This window comes from Typopeltis vanoorti, chromosome 22, assembly GCF_054136105.1.
Source record: "Typopeltis vanoorti isolate ZY-2024b chromosome 22, IOZ_Tvanoo_1.0, whole genome shotgun sequence".
Classification (NCBI taxonomy): domain Eukaryota; kingdom Metazoa; phylum Arthropoda; class Arachnida; order Uropygi; family Thelyphonidae; genus Typopeltis; species Typopeltis vanoorti.
In genome coordinates this window covers 83362203-83382501 of record NC_143570.1, presented here as the reverse complement: position 1 = coordinate 83382501, position 20299 = coordinate 83362203, and the positions used below count along the sequence as shown (strand labels likewise).

The following is a 20299-nucleotide window of genomic DNA, read 5'->3' as shown; positions in this document are numbered from 1 at the left end:
GTGCAATACTTTTAACTGTTTCTTTTAGAATCTGGAAAAATCACTGACTTAAGACCAAATACAAAAAATATACACATTTAATAAAACTAAAACAATATATACACTTTAAATAAAATTACATAACTACAAAATACTGAATCCAAGACATCCAAAAATATTAAAATCACCCATTCTCTGACTCATTCTATTACTGGATTGTTTAAGATTTACCTTAATCACGTCTACCAGACTAAACACCTTGTTTTCACAATAACAAAATGTTCATAGTCATTGTTAGGCCTTTTCCAAAAATCATAAATTTCTTCTTTTCCATAGGAGATCCTTTTTTCCCCTTATATAAGCACACAATATTATTCCTCCTGTCTCACTGAAGTATAAATATTTCTTACCTCTTGCAATTCTACCTATTTGATGCACAATTTCAATTTGCTAATTTTTGTAGCAGAAAAAAAAAAGTTTCTTCTATTAATTCATAAACAACAGATCTGAGTATAGCTCTTCATGTTAAACCACTTTACAGTTTCAAATTTCACCAATTGCTTTTTTCATAAAAATCCAGTGTACTTTAAGACAGAAGTTGAAATTTTCCATTCAGCGTTTCCTTGAGCATTCAGATTAGAATGTTGACTCCCAAACTTCTTTTATGAACTAAACAATTGTTGACATTCTCAACTCCTCGAGTTTAAAGACTCACATTTCTACGATTCCTTTTTGGAATTTTTTATTAATATTCTCTTGACTGTCACATAAAACTTAAACTTCATGAGAACAAAATTTCTCTGGTCTGCGTTCTTAAACTTCCATCAGCTCTCTTGTTTTTCTCATTACTCTGATACCGAATGCTTTCTCTCTCAACTGTCAATCACCTATCAAACTGTCTGACAAGCATGCGCACTGCTTGTAAAAGGCAAGCGTGAAGTTACTTATAATGGCTGACACATTGTCTCGTATGCGACAAGAGAATGTCTTCACAAAACACAACAAATATTTCAACACTTGACAATCTTAAATTACAATAAAAATGCTGAAATTATTGTGAATTATCAGATTCTAATAAGTACATCAATTTTTCAAATGCTTTACATTTCATTTTGACAATAAACATTACTGGGCATCATATCAAGCAATACTTAGTCTTTATTTGAGTTGTAAGTCAACAGTTAGAATTGAAGGAAGTACAGGAAGATGGTTTAATGTTAAATCTGGTGTGAGACAAGGATGTACATTATCCCCTCTGTTATTCATTATCTATATGGATCACATTATGAAGGAAAGTGATATTAAACATGATATCAAAATTGGAGATGTTAATGTCAGCTCTTTGCTTTATGCAGATGATGTTATACTTCTAAATAAATCCGCTACAAGTCTGCAAGGTTCCCTGACTAAATTGAATAACTGTTATAATAGATATGGTATGAAGGTCAGCATTAAAAAGACAAAGAAAATAGGTAGAATTGTTGAAAATGTCAACTGTGTTGTGAACGGTGAACCTGTGGAACAAATAAAACATTTCAGCTACTTAGGCACGATTTTTAGTGAAGATGGTTAAATTAAATATAGAAATAGACAACAGAATCAAAAAAGCTGGTATGGTAGGAAGTCAAATGAATAAATTCATAAGGAATAAGAGAGAAATTAGTCGGAACACTAAATTAGCTGTATACAAGACAGTGTTCAAACCAGTTTTAACTTATGGATCTGAGAGCTGGGTCAGAAGTAAAACAGTTGACCAAAGACCAGAGACCGCAGATATGAGAGTTCTGAAAGATTAGAGACGTGAACAGATGGCATCAATGGCAAGATCATATTAATAATGAGGATATTAGGAAAGAACTTGACATTGTTAGCATCCAGGAATGCGTTAGCAGAGCTAATCTCAGGTGGTATGGTCAATTAAACAGAATGGGCAAGGAAAGATTGGCAAAACAAGTGTTCTCTGCCAGGCTAGCAGGAAAACGACCCAGAGGAAGACCAAGATATAGGTGAATTGATACGGTACAAAGTGCCTTAGACGATAGAAATATAAGATCTGATAATGTTGGAGTCTTGACAAGTAACAGACTGATTTGGAGGAAAATTGTAGATAGGAAATTAATAATGATGTAATTTTTTTCATGTAGTACTATCATATCCTGTACACCCCTTGAGGGTACATAGCAGGAATTTGATGATGATGATAATATGAATAAGGGGGGCATATTGCAAGTGCCAATGTGATGTACGTGTTATGAAACCAAAACTAATAATATACTAACACAAACAATTTGTAAAAATATTTATAATTTTTAATTATGATTATGTTTGCATTTCATTTTATTAGCCTCAAACTCAAAGCTACTTCCGACATTGTTATCGTCGTTGTTTTGTTGCATTTCTACCCTAACTGGACTTTGATCATCTGATATCATTAGTAGTACTCCTCCTTCTCTCTCTTATCTTTTCTCTCATTCCTAAAAATAGTATACCCATTACACTCAGTCCCAGTTGCCATATCGGATTCTAATAGCCAGGTTTCACTAATGTCAACAATCTTATGCCACATTATATTCAATGAAGCAACAACCTCAACCCCTTTGTTTCTAATGCTTCTGGTATTTGTGTACAGACATGATAAATTACCACTTAGCCTATTCTTATAAGTAGATATGCAATCAATTTGGGCTTGCTATAGAACTTTATCTTTTCCTTCCTCAGATATACTCAAAAGGTCTGAACCCAAAGGATATTTTTCATCCCTTCACCAGATACAAAACCATGTTCGAAGCTGTTCATATCTTTATCACATTTTCATACCATAGCTGAATTTTCGCACACATTTTTCCCATTCCTCCCTTTGTGATATAGTTTCCCTGACTCTCTGCATTAGGTCTCATACCAGTAAGTAATTTTTCCAGGTTTCTAATGGCAAATGAATTTAAGTGCAGGCTGTCCCTCTTATACAAGTCTTTTTCTGTTATCAAATACACTCAACACATCAAAAAACTCGCATCCATTTCTTCTACACAGCCCATGCATGAAATCATTTGCTATAATTTCCTCCTTAACTTGGTACTGTCATATCTGGGTAGCAAATCTACAATTTGTTCTCTCTCACGTTTCTTTCGTGCTTCTTACAACAGACCTTTCATATCCTCTCTCATACTATATTTGTTGTTACTTAAATTATTAGTATCCACCAGAACTACCATCTCTTCACCTTTCTTTTCTTTTTTTTCAATTAAATTTGTCATAACTTTAATTTTTGCCCCCGGTAAACTAGAGTTAGTTGCTCCCTCAGCAAGCACAAATTTTAAGATCAAATCACCATACCATATCACCTATTTTTTTCCTAGATTTTAACTAACTTACCTTCTTAGTAATATTATGAGTACCAAGATCAGTGCTTTCTTACCTCCTCTTGTTCTGATTCTTTTTCTTATCCTAAGTTTCGTTAAATGTTTTTTTTTTTACTTCTAATTCTCTCTCGTCGATTTTCTAATAATAATGTCAGGTTATTCTGGTATAAATTACCATCATCATTACAGCAATGCTTCTACTCATTGGGACAAATGGTCTCCTCAGTAGTAACAACTTTAACTTGAGCTTTAGACGCTGCCCTATTTTGATGAGTTTTTGGTGCCATTCTTAAGAGTAGTCATCCTCTTTATAGTGCTTTTTATCCCACTTGATGCAGTGTCTGCTGTGATTATGTGACTCACAAACTCCAACTTGGCTTGTCGCAAAGTCTGGAGTAGGCAGGGGCAAGGGGAACAGTTTTTATGAACCGTAGATGATGTGTTCGTTGGGTCGGTTTGCCTATTCTGGAGATAAAAAATTCAAGTTTCTAGGTGAAAAAACCTATCTGTACGAGACTGACTAACTCACCTTTAGTCGAAAGAGATCAGATACAGGTTCCTTACTCTTGGACAGGAATCAAGCCTAGGTCTTTCCAACCAAAGGGCTTCATCTATGTCGGCTGAGCTAAAACTTGTAATGTTTCTGCAGTTATGTTAATTGCTCTTGTTAATAATTAAACTAAAAAAAAAAACAATAATATACTAAAAATACACCAATAAATCTAAGAAAAACACTCAAGAAATCAACAAAAATTTCTTAACAGCATGTCTTTTCACCAGATATCCTCAAACCCCCAAAAAATATTCAACCAGAAATGCTCAAATATGGAGGTATAAAAGTTTTTCAGGAATTACACTGTATAATTCGGAAGGTCGAATTCCAGATGATTGGAGTAGCATAAATACATAATGCTAGGACAAAGAGGCTGAGAAATATTATGGAAGAGAAACTTGGAAAAGAACAAGCTGAGTTCAGACAAAAATAGAGTTTAGCAATATCGGGTGCTTAGTTCACAACAAATAGTTAAAGAACTCAGGAATATATTAGGTCAGAGCTTGAGTTTTGCAGATCTGGAAAAGGCATACAAAAAAAGCTGTCCAGAGAATAGCTTCAACACACCACAGTTATATGAGATAAATGGAGCATGATATAGAGCAATGCGTAGTCTATATTTAAGTTGACTCAGCAGTTAGAATTGAAGAAAACATAGGAAGATGATTTGATGTTTACTTAGGTGCACACTATCTCCACTTTCATTTATATGATCACGTGAAAGGAAGTGGAGATAGTGGGGATAATATTTTACTCCTTAACACATTTAGTGGGAGTCTCCAGGATTCTCTAACTGAATTGAATAAAAGCTGTAACAAATTTGGCATGAAAATCAGCAATAAGAAGACTGAAACTATGAAAATAAGCAGAATTGCATGATTTTTGAACACATCAACTACATTCTCAACAGAGAACCTATAGAACGAGTAAAATATTTCAGCTCTTTTGGCAGAGTTTTTAGTGCAAATAGCAAATTGAATTGGAAAATAGACAACGGAATGAGCAGTGAGGAGCTTGTTGAATAAATCTATATGGAATAAGAGAAACCAGAACTAGCAGCATACAAGACAGTGTTCAAGCCTCTGTTTTTTGTTAAGGTTTTGAGAGTTGGGTTAGAAATAAAGTACAAATATGAGAGTTCTGAAAAAGATTAGAGGAGAAAACAGATGACATCATTGGCAGTCATATTAAAAATGAAGACATTAGGAATGAACTTTGCATTGTTAACATTCAAGAATGGGAGAGGAAAGGAAAAACAGATGTTTATGCCAAAATGGCAGAGAAAAGTTCCAAAGAAAGACCAATGTTGAGGTGAATTGATTCAATCAGAAGTGCCTTAGAAGATAAAAATTTTAGATACAGTAAAGGAGTGCTGCTAAGTAATACACTAAGTGAAATTTTTCATAGGAGATTAGTAATGATATAAACCGAATCATGCAGCATTGTCATAGTAGCCTCTATATCCTTTGAGGATACCTAGCAAGAAATTTATGATGGTAAGTTAAAATTGGTTTAAATGCTGTTTTATAAACTGACAATTTAGTGTTGTTTTTTTCTCTTTGTAATTCTAAATACTAATTAACCACTCTTTTTCGTAAACACTATATCCCATTCAGCACACGATGCTGTATTTAATTACAATAATAAACTTAATAATTCATATTTAGTATCTCTAAAACTCGAAAGTAAATTATTTCCTGATTACACAGTTTTGTTTTGATTTGGACATGTTTTAATTATATATGTTGACTTTTATGCTACAGATTTAATATTTAAAAGAAGAAATATATATATATATACAGGGTGTTCGGGATAAATTTGATAGTTTCGTAAGGAAAAAGAAAATCTTCTTTGTATCTATTAAATTTAATGAATTGACAAAAAAACATTACAGGCAGAGTTAATTACAATACTATCAACAAGATTTACTCAAAATAACCACCATTAGCATCGATCACAGCTTCAATTCTGCTTCGGAACCTCGAACAAGCTGATGCTACAGTCTCCCTGGGAAGGGCCGCAAAAACTGTTTTAATTTTATCCATTAACTGGGCTTTTGTATTACTGGAAGTGCGATTGGTGTCTTTTTCAACTGCGCCCCATACAAAATAATCCATGGGGTTAAGGTCTGGGGAGTTTGGAGGCCAAACATTTGGACTGGTGAAGTCGTAGAAATTTTCAGACAACCATTTTTGACTTTTCCCAGAGGTGTGACAAGGGGCCGAATCCTGCTGCCATACATACGGCCTACCATTGGCTACCCTTGTTATCCAGGGCTTGACTACAGTTAGCAACTCCACGAACAAAGCCCGAATTCCAATGCCAGGGTTCTTCAACACCTGTTCCTGCAGATTTGCGAGGAATTCTGCTGTACGAACGCAATCAGATCGTCTGCTAGGGATCTTTCTTCTTGCTACATCCTCGTAGTCACCATTGCAAGTCTCTAGTTCATGCCTGATTGTTTTTACTGTATTCAGGGAGCATTGGGCAGCAGTCGTAATATCCTTATTTTGATGGCGGGCACGAATCATCATGATACAAGTTATTCTCTTCCATGATTCAGGTGGGTTCCAGCTATCCATCCTTTCTGACATCTTGTATATGAATGAAGAAGGGTCCAAACTTTTAAATGAAGAGAAGTGTGTGTTAATACATGTAACTTACGGAAAAATATAATTAATTATAAATATGTCAAATTTATCCCGAACACCCTGTATATATATATTAGTGATCAATGCTGTGGAAGAAAAAGGATTTAAGCTGCATGTAGTAGCTTAAACTGAAATTATTTTCCAATTAAATTTTTATTTATGTATTTTTATTTTTTATTTTTTTGCACCAGAATTTTTGGTGAAATTTCCATGTGTGTAAATTCTTTCATTTGCATTATAGGCTAAAGAAAGAAGCAATGGACAAGAAATTGATGGGCGGAAAATCAGAGTTGATTATTCAATTACACAAAGAGCTCATACTCCCACACCAGGCATTTACATGGGAAAACCTACCTAGTAAGTATGTTTAGTTAATCTTTTGACTAGGAGAGCAAAATAAAATAATAAGTTGAATCTCCAGGTATGTAATTTAGTGTATGAAGCTGATTTTGTGGAATTCATGCTTATCAGCATGAATCATTGTTGTACATATAGTTTTGGTTATTCATATATGATGTGCCCTATTTTCTACCTCCCCCCCCCCACCACCCAAGAAAAGTTCTCTGTGGTGATCAAGTTGTTTCCTCATCACAAACATAAAAACATTAAACATATTTGATTCTTTATATTTGTGAGGACTTTTGGGGTGAACATGAGAAATGAATCATTTGTAGAGTGAACTCCATGCTCCTAGAGTATTTTTCTCTTGGAAACTTGCCCAAGTTTCCAAGACAGATAAATCTGTCAGAAGAATGTACACAATGGCGTTCTTAGTCTTAGTTGCTTATATCATCATCATCAAATTCCTGCCATGTACCCTGAAGGGGTGTGCAGGATATGATAGTACTACATGAAAAAAATTACATCATTACTAACTTCCTATCTACAATTTTCCTCCAAATCAGTCTGTTACTTGTCAAGACTCCAACATTATCAGATCTTATATTTCTATCGTCTAAGGCACTTTGTACCGTATTAATCCACCTATATCTTGGTCTTCCTCTGGGTCGTTTTGCTGCCAACCTGGCAGAGAACACTTGTTTTGCTAATCTTTCATCGCCCATTCTGTTTAAGTGACCATACCACCTGAGATTAGCTCTGCTAACTCATTCCTGGATGTTGACAATGTCAAATTCTTTCCAAATATCCTCGTTTTTAATATGATATTGCCATTGATGCCATCTGTTCACACCTATAATCTTTCTCAGGACTCTCATATCTACGGTCTCTAGTCTTTGGTCAACTGTTTTACTTCTGACCCAGCTCTCAGATCCATAAGTTAAAATTGGTTTGAACACAGTCTTGTATGCAGCTAATTTAGTGTTCTGACTAATTTCTCTCTTATTCCATACGAATTTATTCAATTGACTTCCCACCATACCAGCTTTGCTGATTCTGTTGTCTATTTCTATATTTAATTTATCATCTTCACTAAAAATCGTGCTTAAGTAGCTGAAATGTTTTACCTGTGGAACAAGTAAAACATTTCTGCGTAAGTAGCTGAAATGTTTTACTTGTTCCACAGGTTCTCCATTCACATCACAGTTGACATTTTCAATGATTCTGCCTATTTTCATTGACTTTGTCTTTTTATTGCTGACCTTCATGCCATATCTATTACAACAGTTATTCAATTTAGTCAGAGAATCTTGCAGACTTGTAGTGGATTTATTTAGAAGTATAACATCATCCACATAAAGCAAAGAGCTGACATTAACATCTCCAATTTTGATATCAGGTTTAATACCACATTCCTTCATAATGTGATCCATATAGATAATGAATAACAGAGGGGATAGTGTACATCCTTGTCTCACACCAGATTTAACATTAAACCATCTTCCTGTACTTCCTTCAATTCTAACTGCTGACTCACAACTCAAATAAAGACTAAGTATTGCTTGATATAATGCCCCATTGACACCATATAACTGCAGCGTATTGAATAGCTTCTCTCTTGGCACCTTGTCATATGCCTTTTCCAAATCGACAAAACTTAAATACAGATCTTTGTTATATTCCCATGCTTTCTCGACTATTTGTCGTAAAGTGAAGATCTGATCCTGACAGCCTCTATTTGGCCTGAATCCAGCTTGTTCTTCACCAAGCTTTTCTTCCACAATTCTTCTCAACCGTTTCTCAAGTATACTTGCATAGATCTTGCCAGGAACACTCAGTAGGGAAATACCTCAGTAATTCTGACATTCAGTTTTATTTCCCTTTTTATATATGGGTACTATGAGAGCTCTACTCCAATCATCGGGAATTCGTCCCTCTGTCCAGGCTTTCTGAACTATGCAGTGCAGCCACTGTAAGACTCTTATACCACCATACTTCAGCATTTCTGGTCGAATGTATTCCTGACTGCATGCCTGGTCAGTGTTTTTTATCACTGTGCTGTCATCACTGCTTGCTTCATTTAGCAGTTTTTCAAAGTAATTACTCCATACTACAAGGATATCTTTTTCTCCTGTTTTCATTTCACCTTTATCATCTCTAATTCCTTTTACAGCACTCTTTCCTCCATTCCTAAGCTTCTTCAACAACCTCCAGAATATTTTGCCACCTTCTTGATATTTATTTTCTATATTCTTGCCTAAGTCCTCCCATGACTTTTGTTTAGCTAGTTTTACACACTGTTTAGCTTTCTTACATTTGTCTCTGTATTCTGTAAGAGTAAAAGCTGACTTATTTGCCAGGAACTTTTGATATGCTTTATTCTTTTCCTTCACTGCCTCTTTAACTTCCTGTGTCCACCAGGGAGTTCTGATTTTTTTATCTTTGCACACAACCTCACCACATGCCTCTCTGGCAGAATCAATCAATGTTTCCTTCAGAGTTTGCCACTGAATCTCCAAGGTTTGATTCCTGTTCTCAAACTCTTTCATTTTCTTTTCAATAATATTTCTGTATTTTAGTCTACAGTTTACATCTGAGAGCTGCTCAACTTTTATTCGCTTTAAAACTTTCTTACATGTTATTCTTTTCAATATGAAATTCAATTTTATCCTGCTCAAGACTAAATAGTGATCACTTCCAATTTCAAATCCTCTGTACACTCTGGTGTCCTGCACCAGGGAGAAAACATCACTATCAACAATAACATAGTCAATGAGACTTTTCTTATTCCTAGCCTCTTCTCTCCATGTGAATTTGTGCACATTTTTATGTTGGAACATGGTGTTAGTAATAACCAGTCCATGTCCTGAGCAGAAATCCAACAGATATTTGCCATTATTATTAGCTTTGCTCTTTTCTCCAAATTTTCCCAAAATATTTTTGTATGTCTCACAATCATTTCCTACTCTACTATTTAGATCCCCAACAAGGACCAACTTTTCCTTTTTCATTGTGTCAGTTGCTTTTTCTAAAGCCTCAAAAAATTCCTCCACTTCTACCTTAGTAGAGCCTTCTGTGGGACCATAGGCACAAATAAGTCTCATTGTCCAGTTCCCCATTCTCATATTTGCCCACATTACTCTACTTGAGACTGACTGCCATTCAAGAAGATTAGCCTCGTATTTTGTGTTGAATACTATGGCTACTCCTTCTTTTCCTTGATTGTTATTGCCTGAATATAACATTTTGTATTTATTGCTCAGAAAAATCTCACCAGTTTTGGTCTTTTTTGTTTCAGTCACCCCTATTATGTCGATCTGGTACTTATCTAATTCCTCAGCTAGCTCCATTTCTTTGCCATTCAGGCTTCTTACGTTGATACTACCGATCTTTAACTCTGGTGATGTTGAGTTGGGGTTTGTTTTCAGATTTGTTCCAGTAGCTGACTTTTCGCTGTTCGCCCTGGTTCCCTGGCGAAAACAACGGGGGCCTTGTTTAACCGGGCGACACCCCAGCCGGCATGAAATTTTGTCATGTTGTACCATCATTTTTTATTTTGGTTTAACCAATAAGAATACAATTTGGTCGGCTAAATCCCAAATTGCCAGCCCATCCTCGTTCGTTCAGTATCAAAGTAGATACCCAACAGGGTGCACCACGAGAAGGTGAGGATTGGACATTAGGTCAGAAGCCCTGCTCGGTTCTCCGCATTCCTTTAAAGGCTATGTGGAGGTCTCCTCTCAGTTATACAGCTTTTATCCTTAAGCACCCCAGATTAGAGATGATAAAGGTGACATGAAAACGGGAGAAAAAGATATCCTTGAAGTATGAAGTAATTACTTTGAAAAACTGCTAATTGAAACAAGCAGTGATGACAGCACAGTGGTAAGAAACACTGACCAGGCATGCAGTCAGGAATACATATCCGTACTTGAAGTAGAAAAACCCATTAAAGGCTTGAAATGTGGAAAGCCAGCAGGAGTAGATGATATTCGACCAGAAATGCTGAAGTATGGTGGTATAAGTCTTACAGTGGATGCACTGCATAGTTCAGAAAGCCTGGACAGAGGGACAAATTCCCGATGATTGGAGTAGAGCTCTTATAGTACCCATATATAAAAAGGGAAATAAAACTGAATGTCAGAATTACAGAGGTATTTCCCTACTGAGTGTTCCTGGCAAGATCTATGCAAGTATACTTCAGAAATGGTTGAGAAGAATTGTGGAAGAACAAGCTGGATTCAGACTAAATAGAGGCTGTCAGGATCAGATCTTCACTTTACGACAAATAGTCGAGAAAGCATGGGAATATAACAGAGATCTGTATTTAAGTTTTGTCGATTTGGAAAAGGCATATGACAAGGTGCCAAGAGAGAAGCTATTCAATACGGTAGAATTATATCGTGTCAATGGGGCATTATATCAAGCAATACTTAGTCTTTATTTGAGTTGTAAGTCAGCAGGTTAGAATTGAAGGAAGTACAGGAAGATGGTTTAATGTTAAATCTGGTGTGAGACAAGGATGTACATTATCCACTCTGTTATTCATTATTTATATGGATCACATTATGAAGGAAAGTGGTATTAAACATATTAAAATTGGAGATGTTAATGTCAGCTCTTTGCTTTATGTGGATGATGTTATACTTCTAAATAAATCCACTACAAGTCTGCAAGATTCTATTGTAACAGATTGATTTGGAGGAAAATTGTAGATAGGAAGTTAGTAATGATGTAATTTTTTCATGTAGTACTGTCATATCCTGTACACCCCTTGAGGGTACATGGCAGGAATTTGATGATGATGATGATGATGATGAACTCCTTTTACAGCACTCTTTCCTCCATTCCTAAGCTTCTTCAACAATCTCCAGAATATTTTACCACCTTCTTGATATTTATTTTCTATATTCTTGCCAAAGTCCTCCCATGACTTTTGTTTAGCTAGTTTTACACAGTGTTTAGCATTCTTGCATTTGTCTCTGTATTCTCTAAGAGCAAAAGCTGAGTTATTTGACAGGAACTTTTGATATGCTTTCTTCTTTTCCTTCACTGCCTCTTTAACTTCCTGTGTCCACCAGGGAGTTCTGATTTTATTATCCTTGCAAACAACCTCACCACATGCCTCTCTGGCTGAATCAATGATAGTTTTTTTTCAAGGTTTGCCACTGAATCTGCAAGGTTTGGTTCATGTACTCAAACTCTAATTTTTTCTTCAATAATCTTTGTGTATTTTAGTCTACAGTTCACATCTGAGAGCTGCTCAACTTTTATTGGCTTCTTTAGAACTTTCTTACATGTTATTCTTTTCAATATGAAATTCAATTTTATCCTGCTCAAGACTAAATAGTGGTTGCTTCCAATTTCAAATCCTCTGTACACTCTGGTGTCCTGCACCAGGGAGAAAACATCACTATCAACAATAACATAGTCAATGAGACTTTTCTTATTCCTTTGCCCCTTCTCTCCATGTGAATTTGTGCACATTTTTATGTTGGAACATGGTGTTAGTAATAACCAGTCCATGTTTTGAGCAGAAATCCAACAGATATTTGCCATTATTATTAGCTTTGCTCTTTTCTCCAAATTTTCCCAAAATATTTTTGTATGTCTCGCAATCATTTCCTACTCTGCTATTTAGATCCCCAACAAGGACCAACTTTTCCTTTTTCATTGTGTCAGTTGCTTGCTCTAAAGCCTCAAAAAATTCCTCCACTTCTACCTTAGTAGAACCTTCTGTGGGACCATAGACAGAAATAAGTCTCATTGCCCAGTTTCCCATTCTCATATTTGCCCACATTACTCTACTTGACACTGACTACCATTCAAGAAGATTAGCCTCGTAAAGTAAATAATGAATTACAAGTAAAACATTTCATCTCTTAGGCATGATTTTTAGTGAAGATGGTAAATTAAATATGGAAATAGACAACAGAATCAACAAAGCTGGTATAGTTCGCCCACCATTTGTAGGTGCCTGCTTTGGATCTTTCCAAGTATAATCGATTAATGCTGAAGGGTAGAAAGAAATGAAGGATATACGAATTGGTTATCAACATGCGAAATCTGTCATTTATAGGTAAAATTTTCCAACTGTTATACAAGCAACATAGTTAACTACAATAATCATAAAAGAGAAGCTAATTTTCCGACCGGTAATAATAAACAACTCATCCCACAATATGGACTGATTACACTATTATCAGAATGGATTCTCCTTTTTCTGAGATGCGCAGAAGTGTTGAAGGATCCCTAATTGGTGGATGAACTATATGGTAGGAAGTCAATTGAATAAATTCATATGGAATAAGCGAAAAATTAGTTGGAACACTAAATTAGCTGTATACAAGACAGTGTTCAAATCAGTTTTAACTTATGGATTTGCGAACTGGGTCAGAAATAAAACAGTTGACCAAAGACTAGAGACCATAGATGTGAGAGTCCTGAGGAAGATTAGAGACGTGAACAGATGGCATCAATGGCAAGATCATATTAAAAATGAGGATATTAGGAAAGAACTTTACATTGTCAGCATCAAGAAATGCGTTATCAGAGCTAATCTCAGGTGGTATGGTCACTTAAACAGAATGGGTGATGAAAGATTAGCGAAACAAGTGTTCTCTGCCAGGTTGGCAGCAAAACGACCCAGAAGAAAACCAAGATATAGGTGGATTGATACGGTACAAAGTGCCTTACACAATAGAAATATAAGATCTGAAAATGTTGGATTTTGACAAATAACAGACTGATTTGGAGGAAAATTGTACATAGGGAGTTCTTATTGATGTAAATTTTTCATGTAGTACTATCATATCCTGTACACCCCTTGAGGGTACATGGCAGGAACTTGATGATGATGTTATCAATCATATATATATATATAGAGAGAGAGAGAGAGAGAGAGTTGATCCTTATGGATCTCCTCCTCCTCCCATTTTCCTAGTTAGTCTCTTCTAATGGCATAAACGTTGCATGAATATAACACCTACATTGTGGCTTAATAAGGCGATTTTTCTGACAAATCTACCAAGCTAGTCCAATTCTCCTTCTCCCCAGCAAAATCCTTTCTTTATTTTGTATAAAGAAAAACCAGGTTTTTCTTTATACAAAATAACAGCCAGAGAACATACTATTAACAACAGACATAAATACTCTCCTTTTAATCTTAGTTCTGTTGTTCTAATTCTGTCCAATCCCAACACTTGCCCCTCCGTATGTATTCTTCTATCATTGGTATCACTTGCTTTAGCAAACCTCAGTGGATCATAAAATAGTTTGGTATAATGCACATTTGCTACAGAATTTATTCTGTAGCAAATACTTTTGTAGACAGAGTGATCCTCTATATATGCTATTCCCAAGAAATAAGGGAAATGGTGGGAAAAAAAATAAAAAAGGAAGGTAGCAGAACAAATGATATGGCAGGAAATTGTAATTTGACAACAGAACAGTGCAGTAACTGAGTGGTATTCATACATCAGAGCAGTAACTGAATGTTGAAGAAAAAGTGGTTCGAATGAAGTTAGATGTGAAAGTCATCCCAAGATGGAAAAGAGCTTATTTTGGCTGGAAATCACAGCATCATCAAAAGTAAGACGGATGAGATAGGATTTGTCTTTTGGATAGCGAAATAGGACTGTGTGTTAGCATTGAAATTTACTAGATTATCCTCACCAAAACATTTGAGGATTGTGAAAAGATCAGTGCTTAAGACAAAGGGCATGAAAGATTTTGACACTTTAATCATTTGAGTACTACAAGGTTTCTAATATGAAAGAGAATGGAGGGTACAAAGATAGATTGTTGATGTTTAGAAGGAAAAATATTTGTGAAAGTAAAGAATCTTGGTGTATTCCAGCATTGTTAAAGAATTTTGATGTTCAGTTTTTCATTTCATATACAGGGTGTTCGGGATAAATTTGACAGTTTTGTAAGGAAAAAGAAAATCTTCTTTGTATCTATTAAATTTAATGAATTGACAAAAAAACATTACAGGCAGAGTTAATTACAATACTTTTTCGTAAACACTATATCCCATTCAGCACACGATGCTGTATTTAATTACAATAATAAACTTAATAATTCATATTTAGTATCTCTAAAACTCGAAAGTAAATTATTTCCTGATTACACAGTTTTGTTTTGATTTGGACATGTTTTAATTATATATGTTGACTTTTATGCTACAGATTTAATATTTAAAAGAAGAAATATATATATATACAGGATGTTCGGGATAAATTTGACAGTTTCGTAAGGAAAAAGAAAATCTTCTTTGTATCTATTAAATTTAATGAATTGACAAAAAAACATTACAGGCAGAGTTAATTACAATACTATCAACAAGATTTACTCAAAATAACCACCATTAGCATCGATCACAGCTTCAATTCTGCTTCGGAACCTCGAACAAGCTGATGCTACAGTCTCCCTGGGAAGGGCCGCAAAAACTGTTTTAATTTTATCCATTAACTGGGCTTTTGTATTACTGGAAGTGCGATTGGTGTCTTTTTCAACTGCGCCCCATACAAAATAATCCATGGGGTTAAGGTCTGGGGAGTTTGGAGGCCAAACATTTGGACTGGTGAAGTCGTAGAAATTTTCAGACAACCATTTTTGACTTTTCCCAGAGGTGTGACAAGGGGCCGAATCCTGCTGCCATACATACGGCCTACCATTGGCTACCCTTGTTATCCAGGGCTTGACTACAGTTAGCAACTCCACGAACAAAGCCCGAATTCCAATGCCAGGGTTCTTCAACACCTGTTCCTGCAGATTTGCGAGGAATTCTGCTGTACGAACGCAATCGGATCGTCTGCTAGGGATCTTTCTTCTTGCTACATCCTCGTAGTCACCATTGCAAGTCTCTAGTTCATGCCTGATTGTTTTTACTGTATTCAGGGAGCATTGGGCAGCAGTCGTAATATCCTTATTTTGATGGCGGGCACGAATCATCATGATACAAGTTATTCTCTTCCATGATTCAGGTGGGTTCCAGCTATCCATCCTTTCTGACATCTTGTATATGAATGAAGAAGGGTCCAAACTTTTAAATGAAGAGAAGTGTGTGTTAATACATGTAACTTACGGTAAAATATAATTAATTATAAATATGTCAAATTTATCCCGAACACCCTGCACAATCAAAAGAAGTCTGGTTGATTATGTGATATGAAAGATTCTGAAAAGGAAGTAACATTTATGTTTTTTAATATCAGTACATAGTTACTTTTTTTCATACAAAGGGAATGTTTTTTTTCCCTTATATTTAGTCTTTCCTGGTTAATTTGTAAGATGTGAAGTTTGTTGTTTTCTGTCCATGTTAAGCTCCCCCCCCCCCCCCCCCCACATGCACATGAAAAATAAATAACTGAGCCTCACATCAAACCTCTGTAGAGAAAGATTAATCTACACAGAAAGAACGCTGCATTGACTAAATGTGGTACAGAGCTTTATTACTGCAATTTAAATCATCTTAAGATTTTATTACTTCTCCTCCTGTGTGTTTCCTTCATGGTCAGAACATTTGAATATGTTTAATAACTTTTCAAATATGTTAGATATGGGGATTTTTTTTTTTTTTTTTTTTTTTTTTTTTTTTTTTTTTTTTTTTTTTTTGAGAATAGCTGTCATTTGGGAAAGATATTTCAAATATCATTTCATGATTTAGTGTTGTATTAGATGAGGAATATTTGTAGGTATTGATAAACTGTTGAGTTTTTAACATAAAGGATACCAAGAAATAAAATGTAGACATTTGTCAATATTCATAATTTTGTTGCATGTCTTGGTTCCAACATGTTAATTTGATTTGGTAAGAGTTAAAGCAACAACAAAAAAAAAAAATTGAATTTAAAGATTTTTTTTAATACTGTCCTGAATTTCAGCCTTAATTTCATAGTTATTGAATTAATTCAATAATATTAGTAGAGGTGGTCCTCCCATCCCAATACACAAAACAGTATTCTTGGGTTCTGGTTTCTGAAATAATGAAATTTGTATTTATTTCCTTTTGGATTATTATTTTTGCAAAGGATCTACAGCAAAAAGCACTGGTAAAGTATTCGAGAAGTTTTTTCTTCTTTTGAATTAGTTCTTCCAAACTAAAAGCTCTTCATTTTTGTCTATATATGTCTTTCCATATTTACCTTTCATTCTTAACATTTTAGGTTTCCTTTATTTGATGCATAAGGAATTAGCTACTGGGTACTTTTCCCTAGTTTTAAGCAAATTTTAGCATAATTCTAATCTCTGACAGTCTACATGTTTTTCCTTGTCATTTTTGAAGCCCATGTCTTCTGATTCCTATTGCACCTCTTTATTAATTCTTTAGTAGTTTGTGTCATACATTTCTTCCAAAATAGCAATCCTTTAACAATGAAAAGAAAGCACACTACTCAACATACAGTTAATATTCAATCGTTTTGAGATATCTTGCCTTTATTCACTATTAGAATATATATATCTTGCATGATCATATCCTCTAGAAGAGGATATTGCATTGTCCTCTAGAAGAAAGCTTGCAAACACAACAAAATGAAACAATTCAGAAAAGTCAGCTGAGGTGGTTGGGACATCAACTGACGCATTCATTCTCACATGTGTTCAGTGTCAGTCTTTCAGACTAGCAGAAAGAGAGGAAAGTCAGGAAAGCAGTTTTTGCAACTCAGCACAAAAAAGGAACATGAAAGAAATTTTTTGAAAATGCATCTTGTGGACACCAACAGATATCAGCTGGCAGAGCAATTTGACTTACCTTTATTGGTCTCCTTTCTCTCAGTGAATTGTTGTTATATCCCTTTTCTGTATATATTATTCTGTTCACACCAGTAAGCTATGATTGAACTACAGTGACTGTATTTAGGATCACTATTAAAATTGATCATGGCAGATACTTTCTGACTTACCCTCATACCATCGTTATTTATCATAGATATATTTTTGTACTGCAGAAGTAATGCAATAGAGCTATAGTTTCTGTTGCATTATCAGAAAACTAGCAGCCTTGAGTCTACTATTAAACAATAAACCAATAATATAGTTTGCAGAAGGATTGAATACAGGACAAAGTGTTAAGTAATTCTGAAAAACAGATTATCATACAGCTATTCATATACAGGATGGCTGTAAGATGGTAAATATCATTAGTTTTTTAACATTAGAATATTTATGTATACAATTTTGGTTTTCTTTGACTTGATCTTGTTTAATATCCAAGAGCAATTTTGGCACTACTTGTGCTTGACTTACATTGATTTTGTCTTTGTCTGCCATTGTTACTTTCTTATTTAAAGGAGCTCAGAAAATTCTTATCTGTGCTAATTGTGAAAGTTAGCAAAATTTTGCTATTCAGTATTTTTCTTTCTCCATCTGGTCATTTTCATCAAAATTAAACCATTCTTTGATCATTGTTATCCAGATGGCAATAAGATAAATTAAGTCTTGCCTTGCATAATTTGTAATGTAAAGCAAAAGAGAAAGAAAGAAAGATTTAGTGTGTTCTTGCTCTGGTGTCTTAAATTCGGTAACTAATTGTACATGCTAATTTTTTGCTTCTTGTGTACTAGTAGAAATAGCATAGTGATCCATGTCTTACATGCAAGACATAATTTAGAGATAAATTATAATGGACAAGAAATGATGTTCTTGTTTTAATCTTATACCTAAGTGTAACCAAACAAAGTTTGCATATGAAGAATCTTCATGACTAAGCTACTTGTATATAGAGACAGTTGACTTCCCATCATTTGCCTTGGTATCTCATAATTCAAGTATACTTCCTCTTGGATGTTTATATTGCTACACACCATGCAAAAGAGATATTTCCTGTATTAAAGTCAGTCATGATTGATATGTTAATCATGTCATGATTGATATGACATTGTGAGATGTCACAGTGACGTTCATTTATCTTGTTTTCCTATTGATAAAGACTTTTGCTCCTTCACCACAATATTTGAAGACATTTGTCAAGAGTTGTTCAGTACACTTGAATAATTACCAAAGAAAGTGAATAAGCAGAAATGGCCAAAATATTTAAAATTATTTGAATATTTGACTCATTAATTTGAAGCATAATTTTCTTAGTTAAAATTATTGTGTTTGTTTTAACAGCCCAAAATATGGTAGGAGCAGCAGTGGAGGCTACAGAAACCGCTCACCATCACCATATTATAGAGCATCTGGAAGATATTCTCGATCTCGTTCCCACTCCTATTCACCTCCCCGTAAGTACGGGTACTACTGAAGGACAGAGCAGTGCTGCTACTTTTTTTTTTAATCTTTATTTTTTTATTGTTTTTTTCTGCAACAGCTAGTGGGGAGAATTACTTTACACTGCATGTGAACTCTTGACCACTGGAAGTCCCACCTTTTTTTTAGCATTATAACTTGCTGTTCTTCATTATCCTCACATTTACTATTAAATGATGTACATGTTTCTTAAAGGGTACTGTAATGTAACTATAACATGTATTTTCTTACTTGTACATCGATAACATTTGTTATTTCATGAGTAGTTCTGAGCCATTTGTTTGGTCAGCTGAACACTAGCTGTTATCTTCCCATATTTGATACATGTAAGGACATTTGTGATATCCTAAAACTTGCAATTGATTTCTTATATTTGTAAAGTAATTTGCAGTGGTTGTAATGTTATTTGCTTATTAAAGTTACCATCCAATTTTTAAAATGTAGTAGTCAATCAATAAAAGACTCCTTATTGATATTTGTTTTTGTTTAAATTCCAAGGGCTAGAAAGAAGGAATTGTGGATGAAGATGGAAAATAAAGAATAATCTTACATCAATTTGAAGATGGTGAACATGAAAACACAAGAACACTTTTTTCAAGACTAGAAGCAGAGAAAATGAAGTTCCTTCTTTGGAAGCATTTAATGGAAGATTAGAAGCATCTTTTCTTTCTGGGATGGTCTTAAAGGGAATTTCATCATGAAAGAAATTGGAAAAAGAAAGAACATTTTCTTCCAGAAGCTTGAAGAAGGACTTCAACTTAGAAGAAACTCATTGATGTTTGTTTTTAGGTAAGCAAACATCAAGTGAGAATCAGCACACTTAACTTGTATCCATTCACAGACATAATCAGACACAACCTTAATAATTTGATCACAAGTTTTATATGTTTATTCCAGAGGTTCCCAAAGTGGGATCCCCTATCTCTTGGCAAGAAGTGTGGTTAATACGAGACACTTTTTTAATTACATATGGAGGTTTGTTTAAAATCCTTTGCTTGGTTGAAGAAATTTAGTTGTCATACAGTATTGTAGAATTTCAACTCATACAGCCTTGGAGTTTTAAGAATGTGACAAATACATCCTTATAAATACTTAAACCATATTCTTAAAATTTCGATTTGCTGGCAGTATCAGATACAAGAAGCTAAATCTTTGCAGTAATACTT

General features: G+C 34.7%; 2 protein-coding genes across 2 annotated transcripts in view; both read left to right on the top strand.

Moving 5' to 3' along the window:
- Window positions 1–19598, top strand: part of LOC150094525 (transformer-2 protein homolog beta-like) — a 154089-nt gene extending 134491 nt beyond the window's left edge. The window contains exons 8-9 of the mRNA XM_090412234.1: window positions 6784–6899; window positions 18996–19598. Coding sequence (XP_090268360.1) covers window positions 6784–6899; window positions 18996–19128 — 249 coding nt within the window. The 3' untranslated portion in view covers window positions 19129–19598. The remainder of the gene's footprint in view (window positions 1–6783; window positions 6900–18995) is intronic.
- Window positions 19599–19637: 39 nt separating this feature from the next.
- The window catches only part of LOC150094523 (uncharacterized), a 159957-nt gene continuing 159295 nt past the window's right edge, over window positions 19638–20299 (top strand). The window contains exon 1 of the mRNA XM_090412224.1: window positions 19638–19922. The gene's annotated coding sequence lies outside the window, so the exon portion shown is untranslated. The remainder of the gene's footprint in view (window positions 19923–20299) is intronic.